The 27247-nt window shown below is 32.4% G+C and overlaps 3 protein-coding genes across 5 annotated transcripts; 1 reads left to right on the forward strand and 2 right to left on the reverse strand.

Annotated features, from left to right (window-relative positions):
* Positions 1–1275: 1275 nt before the first annotated feature.
* On the reverse strand, positions 1276–7021 carry CDC2 (cell division control 2). Its single transcript, XM_039037151.2, has 9 exons — positions 6834–7021; positions 6361–6409; positions 6066–6250; positions 5343–5463; positions 4646–4819; positions 3452–3615; positions 2620–2707; positions 2449–2502; positions 1276–1671 (listed from the first exon to the last, which is right to left on the reverse strand). The coding sequence occupies exons 2-9, from the start codon at positions 6367–6369 to the stop codon at positions 1582–1584; spliced, it is 885 nt and encodes a 294-aa protein (XP_038893079.1). The 5' UTR covers positions 6370–6409; positions 6834–7021; the 3' UTR covers positions 1276–1581.
* Positions 7022–12190: 5169 nt separating this feature from the next.
* LOC120081506 (Galactose oxidase/kelch repeat superfamily protein) lies at positions 12191–25884 on the reverse strand. 3 transcript variants are annotated; one of them, XM_039036455.2, is made up of 17 exons: positions 25727–25884; positions 25549–25646; positions 24356–24494; positions 23192–23220; positions 22993–23089; positions 22857–22912; positions 22593–22700; positions 21003–21059; positions 20207–20298; positions 19370–19454; positions 18915–19067; positions 18550–18650; positions 17467–17646; positions 17272–17375; positions 16689–16779; positions 15449–15531; positions 12191–12589 (listed from the first exon to the last, which is right to left on the reverse strand). In XM_039036455.2, the coding sequence occupies exons 1-16, from the start codon at positions 25786–25788 to the stop codon at positions 15469–15471; spliced, it is 1515 nt and encodes a 504-aa protein (XP_038892383.1). In that variant the 5' UTR covers positions 25789–25884; the 3' UTR covers positions 12191–12589; positions 15449–15468. The 3 variants fall into 3 exon arrangements, with proteins under 3 accessions (XP_038892383.1, XP_038892382.1, XP_038892384.1); XM_039036454.2 differs by having other exon boundaries at positions 17272–17384; XM_039036456.2 differs by having other exon boundaries at positions 17272–17384; positions 23577–24494; positions 25727–25788.
* On the forward strand, positions 12589–14428 carry LOC120081508 (uncharacterized). Its single transcript, XM_039036457.2, has 4 exons — positions 12589–12844; positions 13731–13841; positions 13997–14077; positions 14169–14428. Exons 1-4 carry the CDS (start codon positions 12656–12658, stop codon positions 14241–14243), a joined length of 456 nt encoding a protein of 151 aa, XP_038892385.1. The 5' UTR covers positions 12589–12655; the 3' UTR covers positions 14244–14428.
* Positions 25885–27247: the final 1363 nt, after the last annotated feature.

Here is a 27247-nt window from a genome sequence, read left to right on the forward strand (position 1 = left end):
TAAACCTCTGATAAAGACTTACAAACTACTAGAATGAGAAATTGAGACTTGAGAGGTATGCCAATGACTTCAAATAATGTGGAGTCTTGAATTCTAATTTTTATTTCAACTTACCATCTTACCATTCAAAGTCCCAATTTTCATCCAACATTTTAATGGATCTATGCTTCAATAGTAGCTTTGAAAAGATGGTAAAAGTTACGGATAATATTGCAACTTTGATAAGAATATAAACACTTTTTCAACAAATAGAAAAATTCAAGAAGATGAAGAAGATGAAGATGAAGATGAAGATTTTATTTTGTTTTAAAAAAAGAAATAATAAAAATGGGGGGGGGGGGGGGGGGGGGGGGGAAACAGAAGTTTATAACCCCGTAAAATATATATATTTCTCAATCACAAATAGAATAAATGCACTACAGAATAACTAAGATATGTTTGAAATAACTTTCAAGTGCTTAAAAAATATCTTTTAAGTGAAAAAAAAAAATTAAAAATCAATTTTAATCCATAAACTTTCATATAAGCAACAATTTAGTCCCTGAACTTTAGATTGTAATAATTTAATTCTTATACTTTCAATTTTATAACAATTTAGTCCATAAACTTTACTGTATAACAATCTATTCCTTGAATTTTAAAATTTGTAATGTTAGAAATTAATGTTAAGGTTTAATAAAATTTCATACAAAAATAAACCGTTAAACTAATTAGAGACTTAATATTTTTTACAAAATACAAAGTTTACAGCATAAAGTATTAAAAATTGACGTCAAATTTTGATAAATTTTGTTACGTTAGGAACTAAATTATTACGATGTCAAAAGTACAATGACTAAATTATTATATATTAAAGTTCAGGGATTAAATTGTAGTATAGAGACAAATCGTTACCAATCAAAATTCAGGGACTAAATTGTTACTTTCATGAAAATTCAGGAACCAAAAGTATTTTTTAACCAAAAAAAAAAGTTCTTAAAAGCCTTGAAAAGTCATTCTAAAGAGGTTCAAGATCTCACTTCACCTATACACTAATTCAAGAAAATTGAATAGAACACTTAAAGAAGCAGAATTAGACTGCTAGTGGGGCACACTCACTACAAGCTGAAGATTCAACCAAACAAACAAAGAAACAGATTACAAAGCCTTATTATAGTCCTTAAACCTGGATGCAAAGATTGAAATAAATATGGTTCTCAAACAAAGGCTTATCCATTCCATGGGGCAAAATTTTGGGTAAAGGATAGCTAAGAAGATTACAAGCAGAATCAAGAGTTCTCACATATATGCGTGTATTATATATATATTGAGGCCAAGACATGAAAGAGAGAAGTATAGTTGGGAAAGCCAATGTTCTGTTGAAAGCCACATGTAACAAAACCTGATCTAAGTTTTCAAGAATCAGAGGGGAAAGAAAATTGATAAGAACTTAAACCACTAATAAGCAGATAGCACACTCATTATATTTTTTTATATATATTTTTTCCCTTTTTTTTTTTAAATCACGCAATTAAAACCCATAAAATGCTACACAATAGAGGAGCTATATAAACACTCTCCTTAGGAGGATTGGTAGAAGAATCAGGGAACAAACCCAACATCTTTGAAGTATTCATGCTCAAGGGCACTCCTGGCAGTGACTCTTTTGGTGGGATCCAAGCACAGCATTTTCTGAAACATAATGGACAACTATTTCAAGACAGAGATATAATAGTAAAGGGTACTTGCAATGAGTAGCGGTCTTAAGACTAGTAATTAAGTGTATAACAACATTTTCAAAGAATTGTAAATATAGCAAAATTTATTGATAATAGACTCTATCGTTGATAGACTCTTATCAAAGATAGAGTCTATCACAGATAGACTCCGAAATCTGGATCTAAATTTTACTATATCTACAAATTCTTTTACATTGTGTTACATTTGCCAATACTTTGGATCTGATTGCTATATTTGAAACTGATCCTATAATAAAGCATATACCTTTTACTATTGCATGCAATTAGATATATTGATCATAATCTCTTCGGTAGAAACCAAGAATTTTCTCATTTCTAATAGAAGTAATGTGAACAACAGGAAAGGACCATTCTAGCATCGCATCAGGCATCGAATTTGAAGGTCTTTACACTAGAGATGTTTATATTATATCTTTTCCTAAGGGATAGATTTTGAAAAATAGGATCAGATTGGGGGAGCCAGATACATACTGTCAGCATGTTACAAATTTATGGTTAACAACACTGGCTCTCACTTCCGTCCCTCCTTAAACCAGAAAAACAGAGAACAGCCAAAAAAAGAAAAGGAAATAAAGAAAACATTGACTACCAACACTTTTTGATCCAGATCATGTGATATCATAAATGAAGATTTAAATGAGAAGGAACAAAAAAACAATTTGGTATTACTCCCACTTCCCCAGGCCTCAATGAAAAAGGATATACTTACAGAGAGAAGATCAATGCCCGCGGCTTCAAGATTAGGAACTACAGAAGCCAGGTCCTGTGCGAGTAGAGAAGGAGGAAAGTCAAGCTTGTGACCATGGAATATAGCAAACCGAACAATGATATTTTGGTAAGATAAGAAAAATATGAAATGAAATTATGTGAAATTAATTACCTTGGGAGGCCACTTGGGGAAAGCAGATTTAAAATCAGGCAAGGATGTAACACCAGGCCACGTATCTTCATTTGGAGTACCCAGAACTCTTTGTATCCCCATACAAAGAGGTTGGTTGAAAGCATGAATATGTTAGTATAAACAGACAGAGACTCGGATGAGAAATATTGCTTGGTGCTATCCTAATCTATTTGTTTTAGGTGCTATCCTAATCATACTATTATGAACAAAACTCCGAACCCAATCACTCCTTTTAAGGGCCTAATTTATAGAAACATATTCCATACTCTCCATCATTGCAATTTGCACATACATATAAAGACGCAGTAGCCAGATGAACCAGGTTTTGTTGCTTAGAAACTATTTCATTGGTGAATGAAATTATCCAAAGAGATACAAAAAGATCCCATTTAAAGGGAGTACAAAAGACGTTTTTGTTGCCTTTATTTTTCAATTTCCTATATCCTCTCCCCTTGAGGAAAAGGGGAATTCATACGAAAGAAATGAAAAGAAAATCCAGCCACCAAGAAAACGGAGAACTCCTCCCTCGCCAATGGAATAGAGAGTTTTTATTATTATTATTATTATTATATCCATTAGTGTTTGGATTATCTTGCACGCATCTTGACTATAGGAAAACTACCAACTCTGGTAAGACTAGTCGGATATTTAAATCCTACCTAAGTGATTACCATGGAGAGCTCCCAATTGTAACAATATTATGATACCAACAAAATAGCATGCTAGTGTATAATCCAATTTAAATTTTGTAAATAGATTGGACTATATCCTCGTAATGAGTGGAGGACAGATGCAAAATAAAGCTACTTACCTAAATATCTTAAACAGTTCATCAATCTCAGAGTCTCCAGGGAACAATGGCCGCTGATTAACCATCTCAGCAAATATACAACCCACTGACCACACATCCACGGGGGTGGAATAATGTCGGGAACCAAGTAATATTTCTGGTGCTCTGTACCAAAGGGTCACCACCTAGACAGTTCCTCCAATTATTATTATTAACTTGAGAACACGACAATATAACAGGATGATGCATCAAAGAAAAAAGTCGTAGACAAATTGAATTACGAAGGGAAAAAAATTAAAAAGAAGATGATAAAATGTGGGACCTACACTAACGGAACAGTTATAGATGCCATAAAAAAAAGGAAACTAATACATTTTCCAAACCTTAGTAGAGTTTGGTGTCAGGTCAGGAAAAATGTCCACAACACATTCTACTTTCAGCAACACAAAGAAACCTATTGAGATTGTCCTTTTGACTTCTTTTGGGAGGGTAAGAAAAATCAACAGCTTTATTTTGTCATTATATTTGTTCAACGAGTAAATCTGAATTTTCTCACTAACAAGTTGTTGAAAAGGCGAAACAAAATAAAACCATCAAAATGCATGACTGTGACGTTGCACAGGCTAGAAATCTGAACCCCATGGAGATCATGTTCTCAAGCACACTTGCAGTTCTCTTTCAAACATGAAAAAATAGATGAACCCAATTAGGTTTTCTAGCTTCATTACATTTTACTGTATGACGTCCCATCACTCTTGAACAAAAGCCTACTGAACATTTTTCAAAAAAATTAGATTATATGGCATTTTTGTTCTTCTGATTAATACATAGGCTCAGAAAGTTGCTTCATGATTCAAGGGCTTCTTCTATAGATCGCTGAAGCCAAAGCTAATCATTCCTGCCAATGTTGTCATTAGATGGAAAACTTGCCCTAGACTTACCTAGCCAGTTTCCATATGGCTCGCCTACACCCATTTAATGAAATTCTCCTCATTAATTATGATTATCTGAAAGTACAACCAACTGCACATCATATTAGTGCTCCAACTTATGTTTCCAATATATTTTTTCTGAGAAATAAATTGTAGCACAATGTCAACATTTAAACGAAAAAGAGCCGAGGACACAAATTCAATATCCCAATAAACAATCATGCAATGAAATAAATTCACAATACAAAAATTGAAAAGATTATCATCCAGTGTATATTCATACCTCGTGTGTGAATGTTCTAACAGGAATACCAAATGCTCTTGCCAGTCCAAAGTCAGCCAGCTTCAGGGCATTGGTACGACGATCAATCAGTAGATTTTGGGGTTTTAGATCTCGGTGAAGAACTCTATGAGAATGACAATATGCAATGCCCCGAAGAATTTGATAAAGAAACATCTGCATGACATAAGTGGAAAAGAACTTTTCGTTAGAGTCTTGCTGCACCATTATATTGATAAACCAAGAGTTATAACAAGATCAAAGGAAAATCTCAGGAAACGAATGAATGAAACAAAATAAAACTGAAGAAATAAGCACCATTCTGCATTGATACAAAAAATGTAGCATCAAACCTATTCATGATATCAGTTAGGAAGGAGAGGGTATTGTATATACTAAAAAGGACTACCATGACCAACCTTGACATAGTTATAAGTTGCTCGAAAACTATGAAAATACAAATTATTTTTTCCAAAGAATTCTTTTTAATGATTAAGAAATCCACAAAACTAGGATTTTTTTTTAATATAAGAACAAAACTAGGATGTTAAACGAGATGTGCACCTCATGGAAGATAAAAATACAATATTCTAACCAATCCACCCTCTAATGTTATGTTGAAATATAAATGAGAAGTTACAATCCATATTAATTAACATAGAGGGCAGGTAAATTAAAAATAAAAAATGCAGCCACTCACTTTTACTTGGCGTGGATCCTTTGAAAATTCAGGAGAGGAGTCCATATGCTTCTTCAAATCCAAATCCAGGTACTCAAAAACAAGATACAGGCGCTTCTCGCTATGCACTACATCTTGTAACCTACAGACAGTAAACCAATTGTAGACTACATTGTCATACGTATATAAAAACATCACAGATGGAAATGATTTGGTTTCCAGGACAATTTGATTATACACGGTAACAAGAAGGTAGAGTGCAAGTGCCACTTTAACCGGTGTGATAGACCATAGAAAAGGTACATGACATCAAGCCCATATTTATTTGCCTAATTGCAAACTACTGGAGAATAGGTAATAAATTGACGGTCCCTTTTAATTGAGAACTACATATATATCAGGATTACCTACATGATAGCTATAACAGAAAGAGAAGCTGCATTTGAGATAAATAAATTACACATAGTCCACCCCATCTCCGTGAATTGAACAAATAGTTTCTACATTGGGCTCCTAAGACTAAGAGAAGTTAAAATTGGCAGTGGCAGATGGCATTTTATTGCAACATTGTCTTCAAACACAATAGTTTTCCAATAAAAAGAAAGGCTGCTTTAAAATTCAAACTAAATTGGAAAAAAAAACTCATACATGGAGCAGATTGAAGAAGCATGTTACTTACAATGTTGTGCAAAAATTGGACAGTTATTAGTTGACTGAGGGTAGATAATTAACAGTGACACGTACCTTACAATGTTGCCATGCTGCATTTCCTTCAACAGTGAAATTTCACGAATGGCTGTGCTTGGCACTCCCTCATCTTCTTGCTCCAAACGGATCTTCTTCAAAGCAATAGTCTCATTAGTGACGCGATCGCGTGCCTTGTAAACTACACCATAAGTTCCTTCTCCAATCTTCTCAACTTTCTCATACTACGAAGCCAACCCACATCGCGAATAAGAGCAACAATATTGTGCTAAGAAAAAAAATGAAAAACCAAACAGAAAAACAAGCATTTCAAATCCAAAAAATCATCGCTAACCTGTTCCATCGAGTCGAAGAAAAGTGTCAAAGGCCTCAAAGCTTAAATCCTACAAACAACAAGACAAAGAACGATGTAGATTTAGTGCAATACAGACCATATAACATTATAAATAACAAAATGATGATAAGAAAGCGAGAATGTCAGAAACGGCAACGGACACCACTGAAAAGGCGAAGAAAACAGATTCGCACAGGTCAAGGACCGGATCCGCGTTGAAATGGAGTCAACTCAGTCATAGTAGACTCGGTTGAACTCACTAGGACCACATTGGAAGCAAGCATTTCGAAAACGGAGTTTAACATCGGAATTTCTTCAATCAATCGCTCATTTTCACTTCATTCCTTTATCATCTTTCCTTACTTGGAATTCCAATTACCATTAGACTAAAAAGCAAAGTAGAGCAAAAGCATCTAGGAACCAAATTAAAGAAGGAATAACAGAGAGAGGTGAAATGAAAAACAAGAACCAACCTGCTTGAATCAAAGCCGAACCCGTCGGAATCGGAGACGGTGTCGGAGCGTAGAGAGGCGCAGTAAAAATGGCGCCGCAGAAGAAAGTAGAAGAAGAAGAGGAGGAGGAGGGGAAGGAAGGAGACTGGGTATCTATGTAATTTCACTTTGGCTGAACCTTTTTTTAATTTATTAATCATTCTATTGGCTACGATTATTTTTGGATTTTAAGGACCTAAAATCTTTTTTTTCCCTCAATCTTGTGGATATTTCGATTAATTTTACGGGACAATCTTTTTAGATCTTTATCATAATATCCTTATTTACCATTATATCAATCTATGATGATTAAAAACCTAAAATTTTGAACTTGTATTTATAATTAAAAATGCTATAAATTAGTTTTAAAAAACAGTAAATGATAAAAATCTTGAGTATGATGGTAGTTGTAATTACATATTCAAACATTTTCACAAACTTAAAATAATTGTAGAAATCAAATCATCAAACTTATACAATTGTTACAATTTCTACCATTATAAAGTTTGAGAGTTCTAAGGACTCGTTTTTTATGATTAAAAAATTTGATGATATAATTGTCACTATCACTTTACCTTTTGGGTAGTTTATGCAACTTTAAAATTTAAAATAAAAAACTATCAATTAGTTATCAACTGACTGTCGTTATCATTTTACAGGTCTAAATTTTGGTTTCCATTGTTATTGAACTAAAATAATTATAATTTTATTTTATAAATTACAAACATTATTTTAGTTCTCAAAACATAATTTTGTATTTATTAAAAATAAATACATATAGTTCAATTAAACATTATAAAGTTTGTGTTTGCAGTTTGTTATGAATTTTTCCAATTCACATAGTATATATATATATATAATTGAAAAGTAATATTTTAGTTTGAAAGTTGAAAAATAATCAGCAGAAATTTAGCCATGAAAGTTGAGATAAATACCGTGTAAGATTTCGATTTTTAATTGAAAATATAAGATGTGATATAATAAACCATTTAAGCGCAAAAAAATATATATTTATAAATTAGATTGGAGACCACCTCACTTTTACTTGCGGTCTGGCACGTGCGAGAGCAAATAAGGAAGAAACGAGACAATTAGTACCTAATTTGTCTTAAATTCAAATTTATATCTCTAATTTTTTAAAGAAGTAACGAAACTTTTCATTTAGTTTCTTACTTGCCATGTTTACCCCACGAAAAAAAAAATCATTGATAAATGACGATTTAAAAAGTGGGTCTCAATCAATTCTGTTTGTTGACGTTTATTGTGTATTTTATATTTTTATAGATATAGACATATGAGACCCATTACATAATATATAATAAAAAAATACAAATAGATTGACGAGTGAAATGTGACCAATTCGTGAATGTGTCACATTTACCATTATTGTTATCATTATTGTTCAAAATCAAACTGTAATAGTAAACGTGACAAATCTATTTCCTTAGTTAACGTGATAAAAAACAATCAAATTGCATTTGTGATTCTGACCCGTCACGATTGATCTATCAATGAAATTTCAGTATAAGTGTATCAATTTTCATTATATATTGGTAAACGTGACCTTAATTCTTAGTATTAAGTTACGCTAATCAGAGAGAGGGAAAATCATAGCTCACAAATTAGGTATTGGTAGTTTTTATATAATTTCAAGTTGATATTCATAGTTAATCCAAATATAGCTTAGTAGATAACATATCAATTATCATCTAAAAAATTGATCACTCAATCTTCCATCTCACAATTATTTGAGTTATTTGTTTTTTTTTTCTTCTTTTTAATCTTTATAGTTCTAAAAGCTTCGATATATTTTTTAGTTATAACATTAATTTCAATTCATTCTCGTGATTCTAAAAAGTATCAATTGGATTTTATGAATTGACCATCGCTCTAATTTGGTTAAATTAGAGCTATGGTCTCTAAATTTCATTTTATGCCTAAAAACTTTCTTTGATATATATATATTTTTTTAATTCCCATCCACAAATTAATTCAACCAACATAATTAACAATATGAATGGTTTTCGAAGTTCTGTTAAATTATGAAAACCACCCAGATGAAACTTTTAAGGTTAGTTTTCTTATTTTAGTTAAAAAGATTTGAAATTTGTTATTTGCTTTAAAAGTTACAATATTACCCTTAAATGAATATATGTTTCAAAATCATCCTTATAATAGAATTCCTTTAGAATATTATAGACAAATTGAGACTTTGAACGATGTGGCAATAAGTTCAAACAATATGGTGATTCAAACTTTCGTTCTACATTACCACCACATCATTTCATGTCACAATTTTTATAAAAAAAATCTATAAACATAGTTATGTAACATCTATGAAATTTAGGATTAAGATTAAATTTTTTGAAGATACAAGAGTATTTTTCAAATCAATGGTAAATTCAAAGTTATTATTATTATTATTATTTAACCCACTTTTAAAACCATAAATACTAAATTGAAAACTTCGGTTATATATATAGAGAGAGATAGAGTGAGAAAGGTCAATAAATTTAGCACGAATTGGCATATGTCAATACTTTGGTTTATTCTTTTTTCGTGCTTTTGGTTAAAAAGAGGTAGTGGTGTTCATGCATTGAGTTAGATAGGATTGAAAGACTTTATAGACTTAATCAATTGTTCGAGTTGTAAATTTCTTCAACCTAAATAACCTTTATTAAAAAACAAACTCAACCCAACCCAACCATGAAATATTTGGGTTGGGTTGATTCGGATTAATTAGGTCATTTATTTAAAATTTTGTTATAAAAAGAAGCAAAACGTAAATATGTAAAAATCTAATTTAGTTATCTTCATATATTGAATTAAGATTAACAACTAAATTTCATTTGTTTATCTAAAGTGCAAATAAACTATTTTCAAAAGTTTTTAATTAATAAATTATTAAAAAAATATTGAAATGAAATAAAATTAAAATCAATATATATAAATTTTATATCAGTGAACTCATAAACCAACCCAATCTATAAAATTTTTATTTATTTGAACCCAACCGAATACAAGTCACGGATTGATGGATTTTTTTGAACACTAAAAACAGGTGAAGGGGAGCAACCTCAGCCAAGGAGAGAAGCAGCTTCCATAATGCTCGAGAGTCGAGGTAGTGGGCTGGACCAGAAATGATAGGCCCATATGAGCCCAGATGTTAGCCTTTTAGGCCCACTTTTTCAACTTTCCTTGTCGCTTTAATGCCAAAGGAATTTATTCATGTATTTATTTATTTTTAATTTTCACATTATTAGCTTTCCCATTTCCTTGTGATTTCTGGGTTATTTATTTCTCTCACTCTTTTTATGATCGATTTTTTCTTCCAAAATTTTAAATAATAGTAAAATAGAAGAAGAAGAAAAGAAAGAAAGTTATTGTTGATGTGAACAATTCATATGGCTATGGCCTCCTCGTGATATGCATGATTTTTTTTAAATTCCAATTATAGAAAAAAATGTCAAGACTATCTATCGATAAAATCTAAAAAATAGTGACAAACACTGATTGACTTCTATCGACGTATATCAGTAATAGACTTCTATCAACCTCTATCAAATAAAATTAAAATTTTATTATTTTGTGTAAATAATTCTTTATTTTTCTATTTTTAATTTTTTTTTTTATCTTTTAGATTAAATTATATATTCCTTTCATGTATTTTTCTCCTACTCAAAAAGAAATCAAATAAAAATGAAGACAAAGAGGAATGTTGGCCAAGAAGAGCACAGGAGATTCTACCCCATATTTTGTTGTCATGGTCAAAGTCACTCATCATATACGATTGAAACTTTGGAAAAAAAAAAAAAAAATCAGAAAATTGCAAAGGTGGCTGAAAAGAAGATGGAGAATATATATGTTTGTTTTGAAGTTAATTTGTTTTTGTTTTTAAAGTAAATTAATAGCTTTTGTTTGGTTAGTTTTTTTAGCCACACAATCAACCAAAAGTATAATACTGTCAACAAAATAGAGACTTGATGTGTGTATTAACGTCACATTTATCAATTCATAATAAAAATTGATGATTATAATAGAATTTCGATCAAGTGTAATGGACTAAAATCGCAAATATGATTAAATTATTTTTAATCACGTTTACTTATAATTATAAATTTACCACATTTACTATTACCATTTATAATAACGACAAATTTGACAGATTCATATTGTAGTAGTACACTAATGATGATAATAACAATAATGTAATTTCAAAATGCAAACAAATTGATCGCTTTTTATTCGTCAATCAATTTGTGTTTTTTTATTATAGATTAGACAATGAACCCCACATGTTATGTACGAGTACGAAAAATAGGATAAACAACAATAAACGTAATTCATTGAGGCCTATTTTTTAGATTACCAATCATTTATTCTTTTTTCTTCAGTGTAAATATGACATAAGTTAAAAGCTTGTCTATAATAAATTTTTAAGTGCTTAAAAAATACTTTAAATAAAAACGATGTATTTTTAGATATTCGAAAAGTTATTCCAAACATGACCTAGATTTAACTTTGCGCGAGAACATATAGCAAGAAGGTGATGTCTTTTTCTTGCGTGAAGCAATGTTTTTGGCTCAATCACCAATCAGATGGATTCGTGTTTAATTTATTGACCAAGTGGGGAAAGCTTTCCCTTCAAATTTGACAACCTAACCACTTGCAGCAGAGAAACAGCGACAAATTAAACTTAAAAAGGAAATTCTGAAGGCCTCTCTTCACCATACTCTAGATTTTTTAAGTAATTGTAAACATGACAATCAGGTCTAAAATATTAATAAATATAGTACAATACAAAAGAATATGTCAATATAGCAAAATCTAGATTTGACTCTTGAAGCCTATCAATGATAGACTATACCACCGGTAGGAGTCCATTAGCAACATAGTTCATCACGGATAGATTTTGCTATATTTGCAATTTTTTAAAAATATTGCTATGCGCTTAATTATTAACCTTAAAAGTACTACCCCTTACAATTATCCAAGATTTTTGTTTTTTTTTCTTTTGAAAGTGAAAAAAATTAAGTTTTAATTCTTGATCTCTGTCCAACTTCAATATTAAATAACCTCCCTCCTAGTAGTTTCAAATCTCTAACTTTTGTTTGAACTAAAAAAAGTAATTAATTTATTGAGCAAACTGCGTGTTAAAGATTCAAATTGACTTAATTTCTCCTCATTCTTTTAGGGAGATTTTCAAAAATAAAAATTAAGTAAAACTATTTACACAAAATAACAAAATTTATTATTATTTTTTATAGAAGCTGATAGAAGTGTATCAATGCCTATCAGTGATAAAATTTATAGAAGTCTACCATCCATGCTATGTGATAGACGCCGATATAAGTCTATCTTTTATTTTACCATTTCTTTAAATGGTTTGACAGTTTTGTGAAAAAATTCCTATTTTTTATGTACTATTTTTTCTGGGGATATAACTGCCCATTCATTAACTGTACGACAGTTTTCACTAACATCCTCTAAAACTTAATAAAAAAGAAAACAAATATTCAGACATGCTCAGTGCATTGCACAAGTGTATTCCCTTTCAGACATTTTCCAAGGAAACAAACCTGTAGTTACAAAGAGAGGGAATTTGAAAGAAAGTTTTAAAGCAAAAGCAAAAGGCGAAAAGCTCTGGCCATCTAAAAGCACACAACCAGACCGATCAATATCACTAAAGCAAACATGTACATTCGTATAAAGAAGAAATAGGCTTGCTTTCCGAGGAGCTGCAGAAAAGAAAAGAAAGGCCATTGATTAGGAGACGAAGATTAAAAGAGAAAAGCGAGAAAATTATGACGAGTAAGAACGGAAGCGGAGGAAATGATCGGAACGAAGACGAGATGATGTCTAAACTGACCATATCTACATTGCAAGCTAGGGAAGAGGAGATTGAGAAGAAGAAGATGGAAGTAAAAGAAAAGGTCGAATTTCAATTAACCCGTGCAGAGGAAGAAGCCAAACGCTTGGCACAAATTTGGGAAGTAAGTTTAACAATTACTCTTTCATGTAACATACGTAAAAAGGGTCCAAGTTTTTACCGCCTTTGGTTACAGAATTATAATGTAAATTCTTGTATTGATTACACTTTATTTATTTCTCAAGAAACAAAAGAATTAGTCGCATGTATGAATATACGACGAGATTTATGCTTTATAAAAAAAAATAAATTAATTAAAATACTCAAATTTCTAGGCTGAACAAAAATTTGTTCCTGGAATAAAACTGTAATATAATTAATTCTTGATGCAGAGGGATGAAAGTATATAGTACACTGAATTTATGCCAAGCCTCCATTCTGCAATTACCACCCCAAATTTTGTTTCCCTTTTCTCAATTCTTTATAAACTTCAATAATCTTCATTTGGAGTTCAATTTATATCAAGTGGAAACTGATAGAACTAAGTTCTTAATAGTAGGATCAAAGAAATTACGGAGAAACAAATCATAAAATTAATCCTTATAGTTAGTTTGAATTTTGAGTTAATTTTTGTAAAATTTTATAAAACAATAATAATAATATTCATTTTGAAACTCTTTCCAAAATTTATAGAAGACTACCATGAAACTAAAATTTCTTCGAAAAAGTTAAGTGGGCTAAAATAAACTTAAAAATTTTTAAAACTAGATATACTAAAATTCAGAGATTTAAACATATATAGGCTAAATTGAGCACGATCAAAACTATGGGGAACAAAATGATATTTCTAACCCTATTTTTTTTTTCCAAAAAGAAAAAAGTATCGTACAATTGAATTTCAAATTCTCGGCTATCAAATAAAACCTCCAATGTAATTAAATAGAAAGCAATATGCATTTTCTTAATAAACACAGAAACATGTTACTATAACAATGTTGTGGATAATGAAGGAGCTGGAGGTAATGGGAGATCCAATGGAAAAGGAAGTTGGTAATGTGCGAAAAAGAATCGACACGGTCAAGAGAGAACTGAAATCTCTGGGACAGATTTGCCAAAAGAAGGTGCTTCCTCAATGACCAGAATTCTTTCGACTCATATTTTTAAGATTTCAATAATTTGTATAATTGTTTCAAAGCTAATTTTATAAAGAAAGTTTCAGTAAGAAATGGAAGATATAAGTTAAAAGTCAATTTCCCCCCTAAACAAATGGTAATAGGAAAAAGAGTGTAAGGAAGTCCAGGATATATTCAACGAAAAAAGCAACGAGAAAGCTCAGCTGCTCGCTACACTAATGGAGGTATATAACTTTCATCATCTGTAAATATTCATGCATTTTCTTGGCAACCAAAAGTATTTTATTAATTTGTACATGGCCATAATCTTATCAGCTGCTGGGCCAGAGTGAGAAATGGAGGATGAAAAAGCTCGAGGAGTTGAATAAGAATATAGAATCAACAAACTGATCGATGAGTGCATCAAACGAAAAGATATGAATAACTATAGTCGTATCAGTAGCACGTTACTTTTCTTTTTAACTTTATATTTCTGAAGTGTTTAAAGATAACATTCAGGCCATATTCCCTATGCAAGACTAGTAGAGAGTCTCTGATCAATATCATAATTAGAATCAACAATATTATTATTATTATTTTTTTTTTTGTACATTTTCCCTTCAAATTTTACTTGGTTTTAGGTCTTTGGATTTTGAAAAAGATATATAGAAAGTAGATAACAAAATAAAATAAAATAAATAATAAAACAACAATATAGTGACGAGCATAATGTTCATAAGTATAATTTTCACAAATCCAAAACAAAAAAATTAAGGTCCTATTTGATAATCATTTGAATTTTTGAAAATTAATCCTATAAACACTACTTTCGTATGAGTTTTTTTTTTTTTTTTTTTTGTTTTGTTATCTACCTTCTAACAATGTATTCAAAATACATGCCAAGTTTTGAAAACTAAAAAAACACATTGTTTAGCTCCCGTTTGGTAATCATTTGATTTTTTGCTTTTATTTTTTAAAGTTAAGCCTATTTCATCCACATTTCTTATAATGATTTATATCTTTCTTAAATACAATGGTTAAATTCTTAGCTAAATTCCAAAAACAAAAACAATTTTTTGAAAGCTATTTTTTTAGTTCTCAAAATTTGGCCTTGTTTTTTAAACCGTTGGTGAAAGTAGATAACAAATGAACAAATTTGGAGATGAAAATAGTGTGCATAAACTTAATTTTAAAAAACAAGCACAAAAAACAAAATGGTTAACAAACGGAGTCTTAACAACTTATTTTTGTTTTTAAAATTTGGTTAAGAATTCAAGTGTATTATCAGGAAGAAATTGTGACGTTTATCAACCCTTATAGTTTAAAGAACAAACCCCGGGATGGGTGAATGTGTATGGATAAAGTTTTGCTCCGCCCCAAGCAAATTAAACAGATGGCCCATAAGCTATATAACAAATAAAATATGCAAGAAATTGAAGAAAAAAGAAACTATCATTTTTTCCCCTTCCTCTTTTAAACAATCTTTTAAGCATTTTTAATAGAAATTGTACTTAAAATCATGGACTGAATAAAATGATATGCACGACATGGGCCATATTCTGGCTGCAAAAGGCTCTCAGATCATGAGAATATGCATGAACGAAGGGATGACTTACAAAATACGACGGAGAAAGCATCAATCAGGTAGACGTAGCTGCTTGTACTCTGCCAAAAGCTTAGGGATATCGTCCATACGTAACTGTGAATTTAAAAAAAAAAAAAAAAGGAATAAAAAAATATATGATGGCTAAAAATTCAGTGAGAAAAGAATGATGTTTCATAAGAGAAACCTGGATAGAATCAGAATAAACACATACGAAGATTAGAATTGTGTGAGGCGTATATGCTTAGAAACCAATATTTTCGTAGAATTAGAAGTCTTTAACTTCCAAGTCGTTTAAACATTTTTCAGTCATTTGGTCTCTGAACAGCACCTGTTAATTCAACTTCATAGCTCATATCTTTTATACTAACTGAGAAGAGAATCTAGACATAAAGCAAGCTCGAGGCAAAATTCCATCACAAATTCCATCACACCGGAGAATTTTAAGAACCATTCCCTACACCTATCATGAAAATCAAACAGTAGTATATAAAGGACTAAGAGAAAATGAGTTCAATCATTTGTCTCCTACTAGTTTCCTTGACACCCAAATATTATAGGGTCGGACAGGTTGTCTCATGAGATTAGTCGAGGTGTCCATAAGCTGGCTCGGACGCTCGTAGATATAAAAATTTAAGGGGGAAAAAGATCAAATAGTGTGTACTGAGGGTTGGGGGGAAGGCTGGTTTGATTTCCATGTGACTTTGTACCATATGTAAAGTTTCCCCAACAGTGAAAGTGATATCTAAGGTTGAAATATACCAGAAAGGATTACACCTACGGAGTTGAGATACAGACACAAGACATGAACACGATGACACGTCATTTTTTTAAAAATCTAGGATATGATACGACAAGTACACGTTTATTAAAATATATATTTTAAAAAATACATATAATTTTGATGCCATAAAAAAATTCAAAGTGAATGGGTTGACACATTTATATGCTTAAAAAATTAGGTTAATTTATTTTACACTCAATTTATTATTATTGTCATATATGTAATTTCTTAGTCTACTCAACAAGTATTCTATGTATATCTAACACATTTTTTGCACTAATAAGTATCCGATACGTATCCAATTCGTGTTGGAGTATCCAAATTTCTAACACGTGTCGGACACGGACACACTAGCCAAACTACAGTGTCCGTGCTTCTTGGGATAAAGCCACAACAAGAAAATAAGATAAAGTTGACAGCGAACAAAAACATTCACTTGTGAACCACATCATACAATACTTGTTCATACCTGACGGATGTCATTAATATGGTAAAATTGATACGCATCTTTTCCGGGAAGACTGGTACTAATGAATTCTGACTGAGGCCCATCATTTGCACTGTCATTGTATACATGAAGCAAACAATGATCAACAGGCGATTATTAACATGAAAATAAAACTAGGAGTGGAGTTCGTGCTTTTCACACCAAGGATGAAATAAACAATAACCAAATATTATGTATTCAACTTGACAGCATGCTTCAATCAGTTGACCTACCAAGTAACCTAAACCAGATTTTGTGCTAACTTGGAAGAACCATATAGCGTTAATGTTGATAATTACTTTACAGGACAAAGACATGGTTATTTGAAAAAACCAAATACAGTTAAGGTAGATCGACATGGTATATGTATATTTTAATGTTGAGACTTTCTAAACAAAGGCCCTACGTCTTGTTCTACACATCAACAGTCATATAAGGTGGATGCCACTAGAAGTCAAATTAATCAATGTCAGTGCACATATAATGAGGTTTAAGAACAAATAGAAAGAGATAAAACTCATTTATGATTTAATAGATCTGATACATGGTAAGTCTTTATTCTTACAAATAATTATGAGTGATCAAGCGCTGGTAATCACGAAGTAATGGCCCAAGCTCTTTCAGTGGAATTAACCTAGGATTAGAATTCCTCCAATGGTTCCGAAGTGCCTGGATGGCCTTCCACAAAAAAAGGAAAAAGAAAAAAAAACTGTCAGATATACTACTTAGATGCCCTTGCATCAAAATATGCCCAACTCACCTCAATATGCGTGACCTGTCCAGAGCTAGAAGGTTTAACTTCACTTAAACTGTATGCTAGATTAAGGAACTCTTTGTCATCCATCTCGCCTACTACTGGAAGACCTGGATTTGAGAATGAGATGGTAATCCCCAAACTTTTTCCTAACTCTACTACTGCATTGTGCCTCCCACGAGAATCCTGTTTAGAATAATATGAAATATATTACAAAAATATCAACAAGAAACAATTCTGGGTGTAGGTAAAGATAAACATGAATAATAGTGTTAATGTGAGACCAAATAGGAAGAAAACAGTAACCTGAATGATTTGAGATTCTTCAGGACTACTGATTCATTCATTTATTCATCTACTTGTTTTATATACATATATACATATATATATTTTTATTTTTTTATAAGAGAGAAAGTTCTAATTGAAAACGGAGGAGGTACATCAAATAGCTAGGAGATAAGGGTGAATCCATGTTGTTAACAGCAATAGAGTAATTCATTATCAAGCCTACAAACAATAAGCAGAACCAATTACATATGCCTTGAACTTTAAATGTTTCGCTGTAAAATATTTTACTTCATGCGTTGCTATGCAAAGCCTGCACAAAATAATGCAAATTAATATGTAATAGTGACCAAACCATCATCACTTAGTTTTCCTAACTGTTATTTTGCAATTAGATCTTCACCAATCAGAATGCAGGAAAACTTTTGGGAGGAGCATCCAAAAAGAGGAAGCATTTATCGAAGTTTGCAACTTCAAACATTTTGTGGTTTTTTTCGACAAAATATTCTACAGATGATTTTGTATAAGAATATGAACATATTGAGAATGTTTGGACAGGATTATGATTATGATTATCAGAGAAAAACAAGATTTTTGACTTCTGATTACTATCCATTTCCAATGGTGTCGTTTTAATAATTCTCTCTTAGTAAAGAGGAAGTTTATCCTCTTGTTATCTTATGTCATTTTCTCTTTAATAATAAAAGTGCCGTGTTCTCACTAAACATATTTTGCAAATGAACCTACTAGAACTAAGACTGCACATAGGCTATGCGTTCATTAAGTGGGAGGCTTTGTTCCAACCTCATGTGCGGAATTGGAATCTTTGTTCAACGATGATAAGTCGTTATTTTGAAGAAGATCGTTGGATGATGTTGAAAACAACCTCTTTACAATTGGGTCCTCTGTAAGGCAAAATATACTTTATGAGGACTTTTAAACTAATACATCGACAACAAGAAAATTACACAATAATCAATCATGAGCTATTTCACTAGTACCTCCCCAGTTTGAAGGGACACTTCGATCCATATTTTCTCTCGGTTAGCAGAGGAAAAATACAAATTAAGAGACCATCTAAGGAGCATAAAAGTGATAAAACACTTCAAACATTTCACTAAACATTGCAGAGGATTCAATGAACTGATTTCTGAAAATAACTTAACTACCTTCAGTAACTAACCACCACAAATCGCCAAAGGTCGATTTCCCATCAAAACCACCAAATAAAAAATAACGTGATCCAATACAGTTCATTGAATGGTATGCCCGCGCTGAAGGAGCTTCATTTCCAGTAGGCAACCGTTTCCACTGAGCAGTCACTGCATTTCAAAGAGAAAAAGGCTACTCAAGACAGAACAGTAAACCATTCAATAGATGAAGCAAAGATGTATCAATCATATCAGGAAAGTTTGACAGGTTTCAGGTTTTAATGGAGTGCACAACCTGTTCTCCTTCAGATTTCATTTGTTATACTTACGAGTTGGCATATGAAGTTCTAAACTAAAAAATCACCGAGTATTTAATTCACCTCCTTCCTCACCTCTCCATCTTTATGTGGGAACAAAAAAAATCATCGAAGAGATTATCTTTTAGCAGCATAAGGAGGTATTGATGTACTCACCCCTGTCCAACACAATGCAATCATTGTGGTAAACGTCATAGCGACTCAGCCAACCACCAGTCCCATGTCCTCCAAATAACAGTAGCTGCTAAGACAAGGACGGGGTTATATCCAAGTAGAATAGCAATGAGAGAGCGAAAGGTTTTAAACTTAAGGGAAATAATGATAGCCCTCAGCCCTGTAAATTGATGTAATGCACTACTGGAAGAGTGGAAGATAACTGAGAAACAGTTAATAGTGAAAATAGAATTTCAACATCATCACTTCCCCTAATGTCATTTCTCCAAGAGAATTTGGTTAAGGATTTTTGGCATTTTTATTCTCCAGTTGTGAAGCCATAGTAACATTGAGGATTTCCTATATTAACATCTATTCAGTAAAATATTCAGGAGTAGGAGGGTAGATTCATGGATCGACTCACTACATCTCGGTCTGGAAGCTTGTTTGAAACTAATGGGAGATCAATCTTGGTATCTTTTTCTATTTTTAAATCTCTGGAACGGTGGGGGAAGACAACTTATTTTCACCTTGCTCCTTTGTGTCGAGTAAATTGTCCTTGAAACAATTTTGTTCATTAAAAGAAAAACTTCAACGTACACTAATTCAACCAAACTTCTTTCTTCGTCCCATTTTGGATAAAAGATGATATACTAGCTACCAATAGAAGTTTACAACTTGACCGCTTGTTAACAGTTTTCATTTGTGATGAAGCCGATAATAGAAATCACTAACGGGACGAGAAGCTTGAAATATCACGACAATTACACAACAGCCTTTTCAAAGTGAAGTACAAACAAGTAAAGTGAAAAGGGCAACAATTCTGGAAAATGTAATTACATAATGTCCACCCGATGTAATGGTATGGCCACAGCGGGGAGAAGGACCATGACCTGGAAGCTTCAACTGAGTCCATCCAGGGCTTTCATTCTCTGTTACAAAATCGAGAAACATTTCATGAGCTGGTTAAAAAAATGCAAATATACAGGGCCTCAAAAAGAAATTCCATATGGAACCTTAGAGCCTGAACTTCTTGACCTCACGCAAAATAATTTAGAAACAACCAAATCAAGCAGACAATAATACTGCTCCAACAGTGTTTCATCCTTCCATATATCTAAAATGTCCTATAATAGTTTCTATTAAATATACTATAGTCTATGGACACATTGAAGCTGAGAAACAATGACATAACATATACCCATCTATATTTGGGACAAGAAAACAAAAAATAAAGGTATTGAACATACAGGTTACAAAGAAGTAGGATGTAATATCCTTAAAATGAAGCCAAGGATCCACAACTTGAAATTGGACCTTACAACCATGAAAATGAAGTTACAACTTTATAATGAAAGTAAGAAAAACCAAGTCTTAGTGCATATATCTTAACGATGAATCACTCATCGCTACCCTTCAAACACGTATCATTACCCTTGAAACAATAACGTCATAGAAAAATCAGCAAGATCTGAAAAATGACTCCATTTCTCAGATCTAAATGCCATAGAAAAAATAATAATAGAACTTGAGACAATAAAAGCAGAAAACTTCTCTTTTATGAGGTTATGCATAGTTGCATACATATATATTTATTATTAAAAAATAAAATAAACTAAAAAAAATATCTACTGACCTTCTTCAATTAATCCCTTCAGAGCCCATAGGTCACCCAGTATTGGCCCACCACCTCCTATCAATTCAAAAGGGTCAATTAGTTTAGCAGCAAAATGCAAATTTACAGAACCACATTTAAAATGATAAAAAAAGGATGACAAAGTTAAATAGTGCGATATCAATTTATCAGCAACAAGATTATTCAACTATAGATAAGGTATCATACCAAAATAAAAAAGGGTTTTCAATATAGCACAACTAAAGCATAAAATAGTGATTTTCCAGTTTACATACTCTCAACCCCTAGGTTAAGGTAATAAAAACAGCGTCAGACATGTGAGGAATAATAACTATTATATAACATGGTCTGAAACAAGAAAGCAATCCAACTATTAGTCTCCCAGCATAACGATCTCTCACAATGTAAGAAGCTAGTCAATGAAAATGAACCAGCGTCATTCTTAGTAGACATCCTGGAGAACATGGAAGAAAAAATCTTCATGAATTTTGAAAAACCAAAATCCGAAATCTTACAAATTAATATTTTGTAGCCTCCTTTTACAACCTAGAAATAACGACAGTTAAAACTTAACTAAACGATTTAAAGGCATGTTACCAAGTGTCAATACATTCCCAAAGACAGAAAAGTTCTAACGTTTACAATTACTCTTAATTATCTTTAGGCCACCTGATGTGGTGATGCCTAATGCTTGGGGATGGATCGTGGGCTGAACTGTTCTGCAATGCCTGGGGTCCAAAGGGATAATGCCCCTATTCTTAAAGCAATTCACAGATCACCCTAGAAACAACTTTCAACAATTGGTCACAATATCACACTTTTGTAGGTTCAACCATACTCTCATAGAGGAATAAGACAACAAAGGAATGCCCACCGTAAACAATAAATAATTACACATGCTCCTATAACAAGGGCAAACCACCTAATAACAGTAAACACATTCCACCAAACCCACACCCATACATACCACAATAGCAGAAAAGATGACACAATTTAGGACCATGGAATGTTACCCAAGTATTGTTTGAATTTGAGCAGCATAATAAAAAAGATTGGCATAATTGATCCAACAATTGCAACTAGAAGATCAAAGATAAGCATAGACTATCCAAATAAAGCCAAAGCCCCTATACATAAGCTTTGTCTCATTGATGACCATCCATATTATATGCATAACATAAATCAATTGAAAAGGTCCAGATTTTATTTTTTCTAAAAAACCTTCACTTCACAGGTTTTGTCTCTACTATATTTTGCAAGACATAAGTGTTACTAACATGGAAGAGATGAACCAAGCTAGCTAACAACCAAATACGAGGGTCAAAAAACAGATCCATTGCCTCAAAATTACTTGCAATATTCAATGTCATATCAAATCTTTTTCCATTTCTTCTTATCCATGTACAAAATTCATTTTTCAACAAATCTATCATTTCTAAAATCATAGAGAAAAAATTTATACATCACTAGACCACAGTACTCATATATATTGATGAAATATAAATGTGTTAAATGTACAATTGGTAATTAACAGAGAAAAATATCGTTTAGAAAACCCAATAGGACAGAAAATAGTACATGTGAACATACCTCTTCCACCATAGACGAGCAACCTTTTCTCAAGCATAGTTGCTGTATGGCCACATCTTGGAGGAGGCAGTGATCCAGAAACTGAAAGTTCAGTCCATTCAAGTGACACTGCTTACCCAAAAAAAAAAATGAAAAAAAAAAACTTACAGAATAATCATACAATATAACTTAAAAGAAGACGACTAATAGCAAAAGGAGAAAAAACTCTGAAAAAAAAAAAATGGAAGAAGAAAGAAACTAAGAAGTGTAAGCCAAAGAAGTTACTTGTGTCTAGGACATATACATCTGACAACCACTTCTTACCGTCCCAGCCCCCATACCTACACTCAATTCATATTTGAACTTAGGATATAAAAAGAAATGATTAACACCAAAGAAGAATGGAAATATTAATACTCACATGACAATTTTCCGGTTCCCAAAAGAAGAGGCTGCAGCAAAGTCCCTTGGTGAAGGCAAATCACCGAAACTAGTTAGCTCAGACCATTGCCAGATATCTTGAAGACACAAGGGAGCCAAAGGATAGAAAATATAGTTATGCTTCAAACATAAGCAATTTCTATCCATAACAATCGCATGTATTTAATAAGAAACCTTACCAGTGTCTAGAACCCAGAAATCACCCATCCTACACGTACAATGTCAGTATCAGTACAAGTAATGTGAAAATTGCCAGATGAATCAAGAGTAATTTTGAGTACAGATCGGGAGGACTATAAGATAGCTATTACATATAATAAAGTATTCCATGTTCAGCTCCAATTTTTTACCAATAAAAAATGCAAAAAGTCCTCATCGTAGAGGAACAAACTAGATGATGCAGCAGGTTTTTGAACCATGCAAGTGGATAAATACAAATACATCCAAAATCACTAATTCGTTTTTTAATAAAATTATTATTTTTTAAATAAAGTAATTAAGTACAAATAAAAATCAAAAGAAATTATTTGACTAAAAAAGAAAAATCGTAGACTGATTAGTTACTTCCTACACCATCGTAGTTATGAATTTCTGAACTGTCAACTCTCTATTCCGTATATTTCCACCCTGGCTTTATTCCAACTTGAAATTAATGCTACGACTTGCTTTCATTTTTGGCGTTCAACCTGCTCTCAACATGCGTCTTTAGAGTTAGAAGTACTGATCCAGTGCTATGATCAGCCCAAGGTAGATATCGCTTCATTTCAGTCACCTTGAGCCTTGAGGACAGGGTAAAATTCTGAGCAGCAAGAATTGATAAGAAAGAAAGATCACCAATAACAAGTTATATATGTCTATAAAGAATGAAGAATTGTTAGTGAATACCAGGGCTGGCAGTTGTTAAGGGAAGGTAGTTAGTTAGCTGGAATTAGGGGTTGTTATTGACTGTTATAGCTGACAATAGTAGATTCTACTCAGAAAATGTCCAATAGCTTCAATAGAAAAAGGGAGAAGTAAAAGACCGGATATAAAAAACCTGGAGAACGGGAAACCTCATGCCCCAAAAATTCCTGGGAAGCCATTGTAGTAGTAATAATGTAGTCCAATTATACCTCCCAGTCGGGGAAATTTGACCGGAACCTTAATCTTGATTCTTGTAGTTGTTTTCTTTTTGATAAGAAGATTATGCTTCTTTGAAAAAGTAATTCGAACATTACTAAAGAAGCTAAATATTTTCAAATTAGAGTCAAATATAGATGATTGTCCTCATTCTATTACTAAAACAGTACACCTAAACTAGGGCACGGATATTTCCTACATTTTTTTCTTCTTGACGTGAATACCTTTTGCTACCCAAACGTCCACCAAAGACAAACATGTGGCAGTCAATTGCAACAGCAATGTGAAAAGCTCGTGGACTGGGACCAACTTGTTCATCTGAGCCATTTCCCGTGCATTCTGGCTGAAACCATATTTTCTTTTCTGCAATGAATATCAGAGTAAGGATTTAATGAAACGAATAAAAGTAAAACCATTATAGTTTTTCCTCTCTGTAAAATATGATCAGCATGAATACAATAGGAGCATGATTGCTGCGGAGATGAGAATCTACCTCAATCAATTAGCCCATTCAAAGGACCTACATTCTGAAGTAAACAAACCTAAAGACTTCATGACCTGAACTACATAGCTTAATCTCAATCTAGCAACCTAAACTTACTTCCACAGCAAATTACATTAACCATTTTTCTAATTTATTTACTCTAATAAATTTCCGGCCAACATCTAGGTCTTTTTTGAGAGATGATATCCTTATAAAACCATGATCGGAGCTAATGCCTATCCATTTCACTAATGAAAATATCTGATCTAAGAGCAATCAAGGTACTTTCATCCTATAACTCAACATAGTCAAATATGAGTGTAATGTAGATCTTCAATGTGAATTAAAGTTAGTTTTTTAACTTCAAGATTTTCCCAAGCCGTCCATTTGCTTCCTTGAAGAAAAATTTTCCCAAACCAATTTCAGACAAACAGTGCAAAATTGTGTCCTGAATGAAAGAATCGCACACTTGCTTACAAATTTTTATCAGGTATGAAATTCATTTGACCAATTCATCGTTACCCTAAAAGCTACACTAACGAATAGATCTTCTTTCTTGCATTAAAGTTTACACCAGAACTTCATCCTAACCGATCTCTACAGCTATCACAAAAATTCTAGTGAATAAATCTCTGTAAACGAAATGTGGTGACGCATAAGCAATACAGAAATCCGTATCATAATGATCTAACTCCGCACTCAGTAAATATCAAATAACAATATCAGACGTCGGATCAGAACAGCCGGATTAAGAATTGTGTTTACTACTCAAAATACAACTCCAATCCATGCTGATAATAACACAAATAAAAATCGATCAGACTATGGAAATGACGATATAACGAACTACCGGACCAAATTTGAGTACATGGCGATGAAGAAAGTAGCAGAACAGTACAATTCTGTAAATGAGAGAGTAAAAGGCATAAGTACCGATGTCATAAACAGAGACATCGCTTAGAAATTTCTTGTCAACGAGGCCACCAAACACGACGACCTTCGAATTTCCGATGTTAACAGCAGAGTGGCCACTGAAAATCCAGAGGAGCAGTCCATGAAATCATTGTAAAGATAAATCGTAGAGAATTCGTACAGAGAGCTAGATGAATGCCTGCGAGGTCTGGGAAGAGTTCCAGAGAAATCGGAGGGAGAAGCTTTCACCCAGTAATGCATACTTTCTTCTTCCGCTTTCCTCTGTTCACCTGAGACGGCAAACGAGAGGACTTGGTCAACATATAATTACGTCAGGAAAACCCAAGAATAAAAAAAATAATTCTATCAACGATCTGTTTCGAAAAACTTTTTTACCACGGATCTTTTACCATGCAAAATTTCAAAATTACCTCCCATTTTAAAAATCCTTCAACCAAAGCCTTTCATCTTCTCCATTCAACAATTCAATGTGTATCCAATGACACTAACATTCCACCAAAACATTTATTCCTAATTAATATTCTACCAATAGCATTTAATAACATTGGTATTAACAGAATGAAAGGTCACTCCCAGTATTCACTTTTTGTTGAACTCCCCATGAAATTCTCCCATTGTTCTCTCGGAGTGTTCTCTCATAGTTTTAGTCCAACATATTCATTTATCGCTTTCATCATCAGATTCAGAAACGAAGATAATGTAAGTGATATTCTACAATATTTCTTGTCCCAGATCGCTATCATAATAAGTGTTGTTTAACATTAAATGAACGATCGTATAGTAATATATACATAATCGTTCATTACAATATAAGTGTCGTTTAGCATTACTAGACGATCGTATACTAAGTTGTAAACGATCATGTAATAATTTATAAATGATCATTCATTTACAAACGATCGTATAGTAATTTATAAACGACGTGTAGTAATTTATAAATAATTGTATACTTAATATTGTATATGTGATCATATATAAATTTATGAATGATCGTTTATATAGTACTACACGATCGTTTATAAATACTGCACGATCGTTTATAAATTATTACACAATCGTTTATAACTTAGTATACGATTGTGTATATATATAAACGATCGGTCATAAATTACAATATTTGCTAATTCGCATTGGTATGATTTGGTGGGAATTGGGATGAGTCTGGAAGAAATTATTTTGGAGGTCAGAAATGATATAACATTCAGTAAATTAGTGAGTATGATGCACCAACGACTGAATATTGATCCGGATATGTTTGATATACACATCAAATGTTACAATTAATTGGTCCTAGCTCCCCCGATTGACATAATCGACGATGAAGACCTTAAATTTTTCTTAGAAGGCAGTGATGCATCCTGAATGTTGTTATTTGTATCAGTTACACCTTGCAAAAGTCAGACAATATGTACCAGCATTGCGATCCAACCGATCAACCCATTTCCACCAGTCAAAACTTGGGGGATGACTGAAGTGAAGCTTGGTTTGGTCACAACAGTGAACCTAAATGTACTTCATAGTTTGATACTGAATATGGATATGGACAATCTTCAGGATCACAAACTTCTCCAACACCTTACATCTATGTTCCAACTTCACCTGCTCCCGTCCCACCAATTGTGATGCCTTCGGTTCAAATGCACTCCATTATTCCAACCCAACCATTTGTAGATATACCCAGACCATCAGATGGCCCATC

Source organism: Benincasa hispida, chromosome 7, assembly GCF_027475165.1.
Source record: "Benincasa hispida cultivar pf3 chromosome 7, pf3_genome.v1.1, whole genome shotgun sequence".
NCBI lineage: Eukaryota > Viridiplantae > Streptophyta > Magnoliopsida > Cucurbitales > Cucurbitaceae > Benincasa > Benincasa hispida.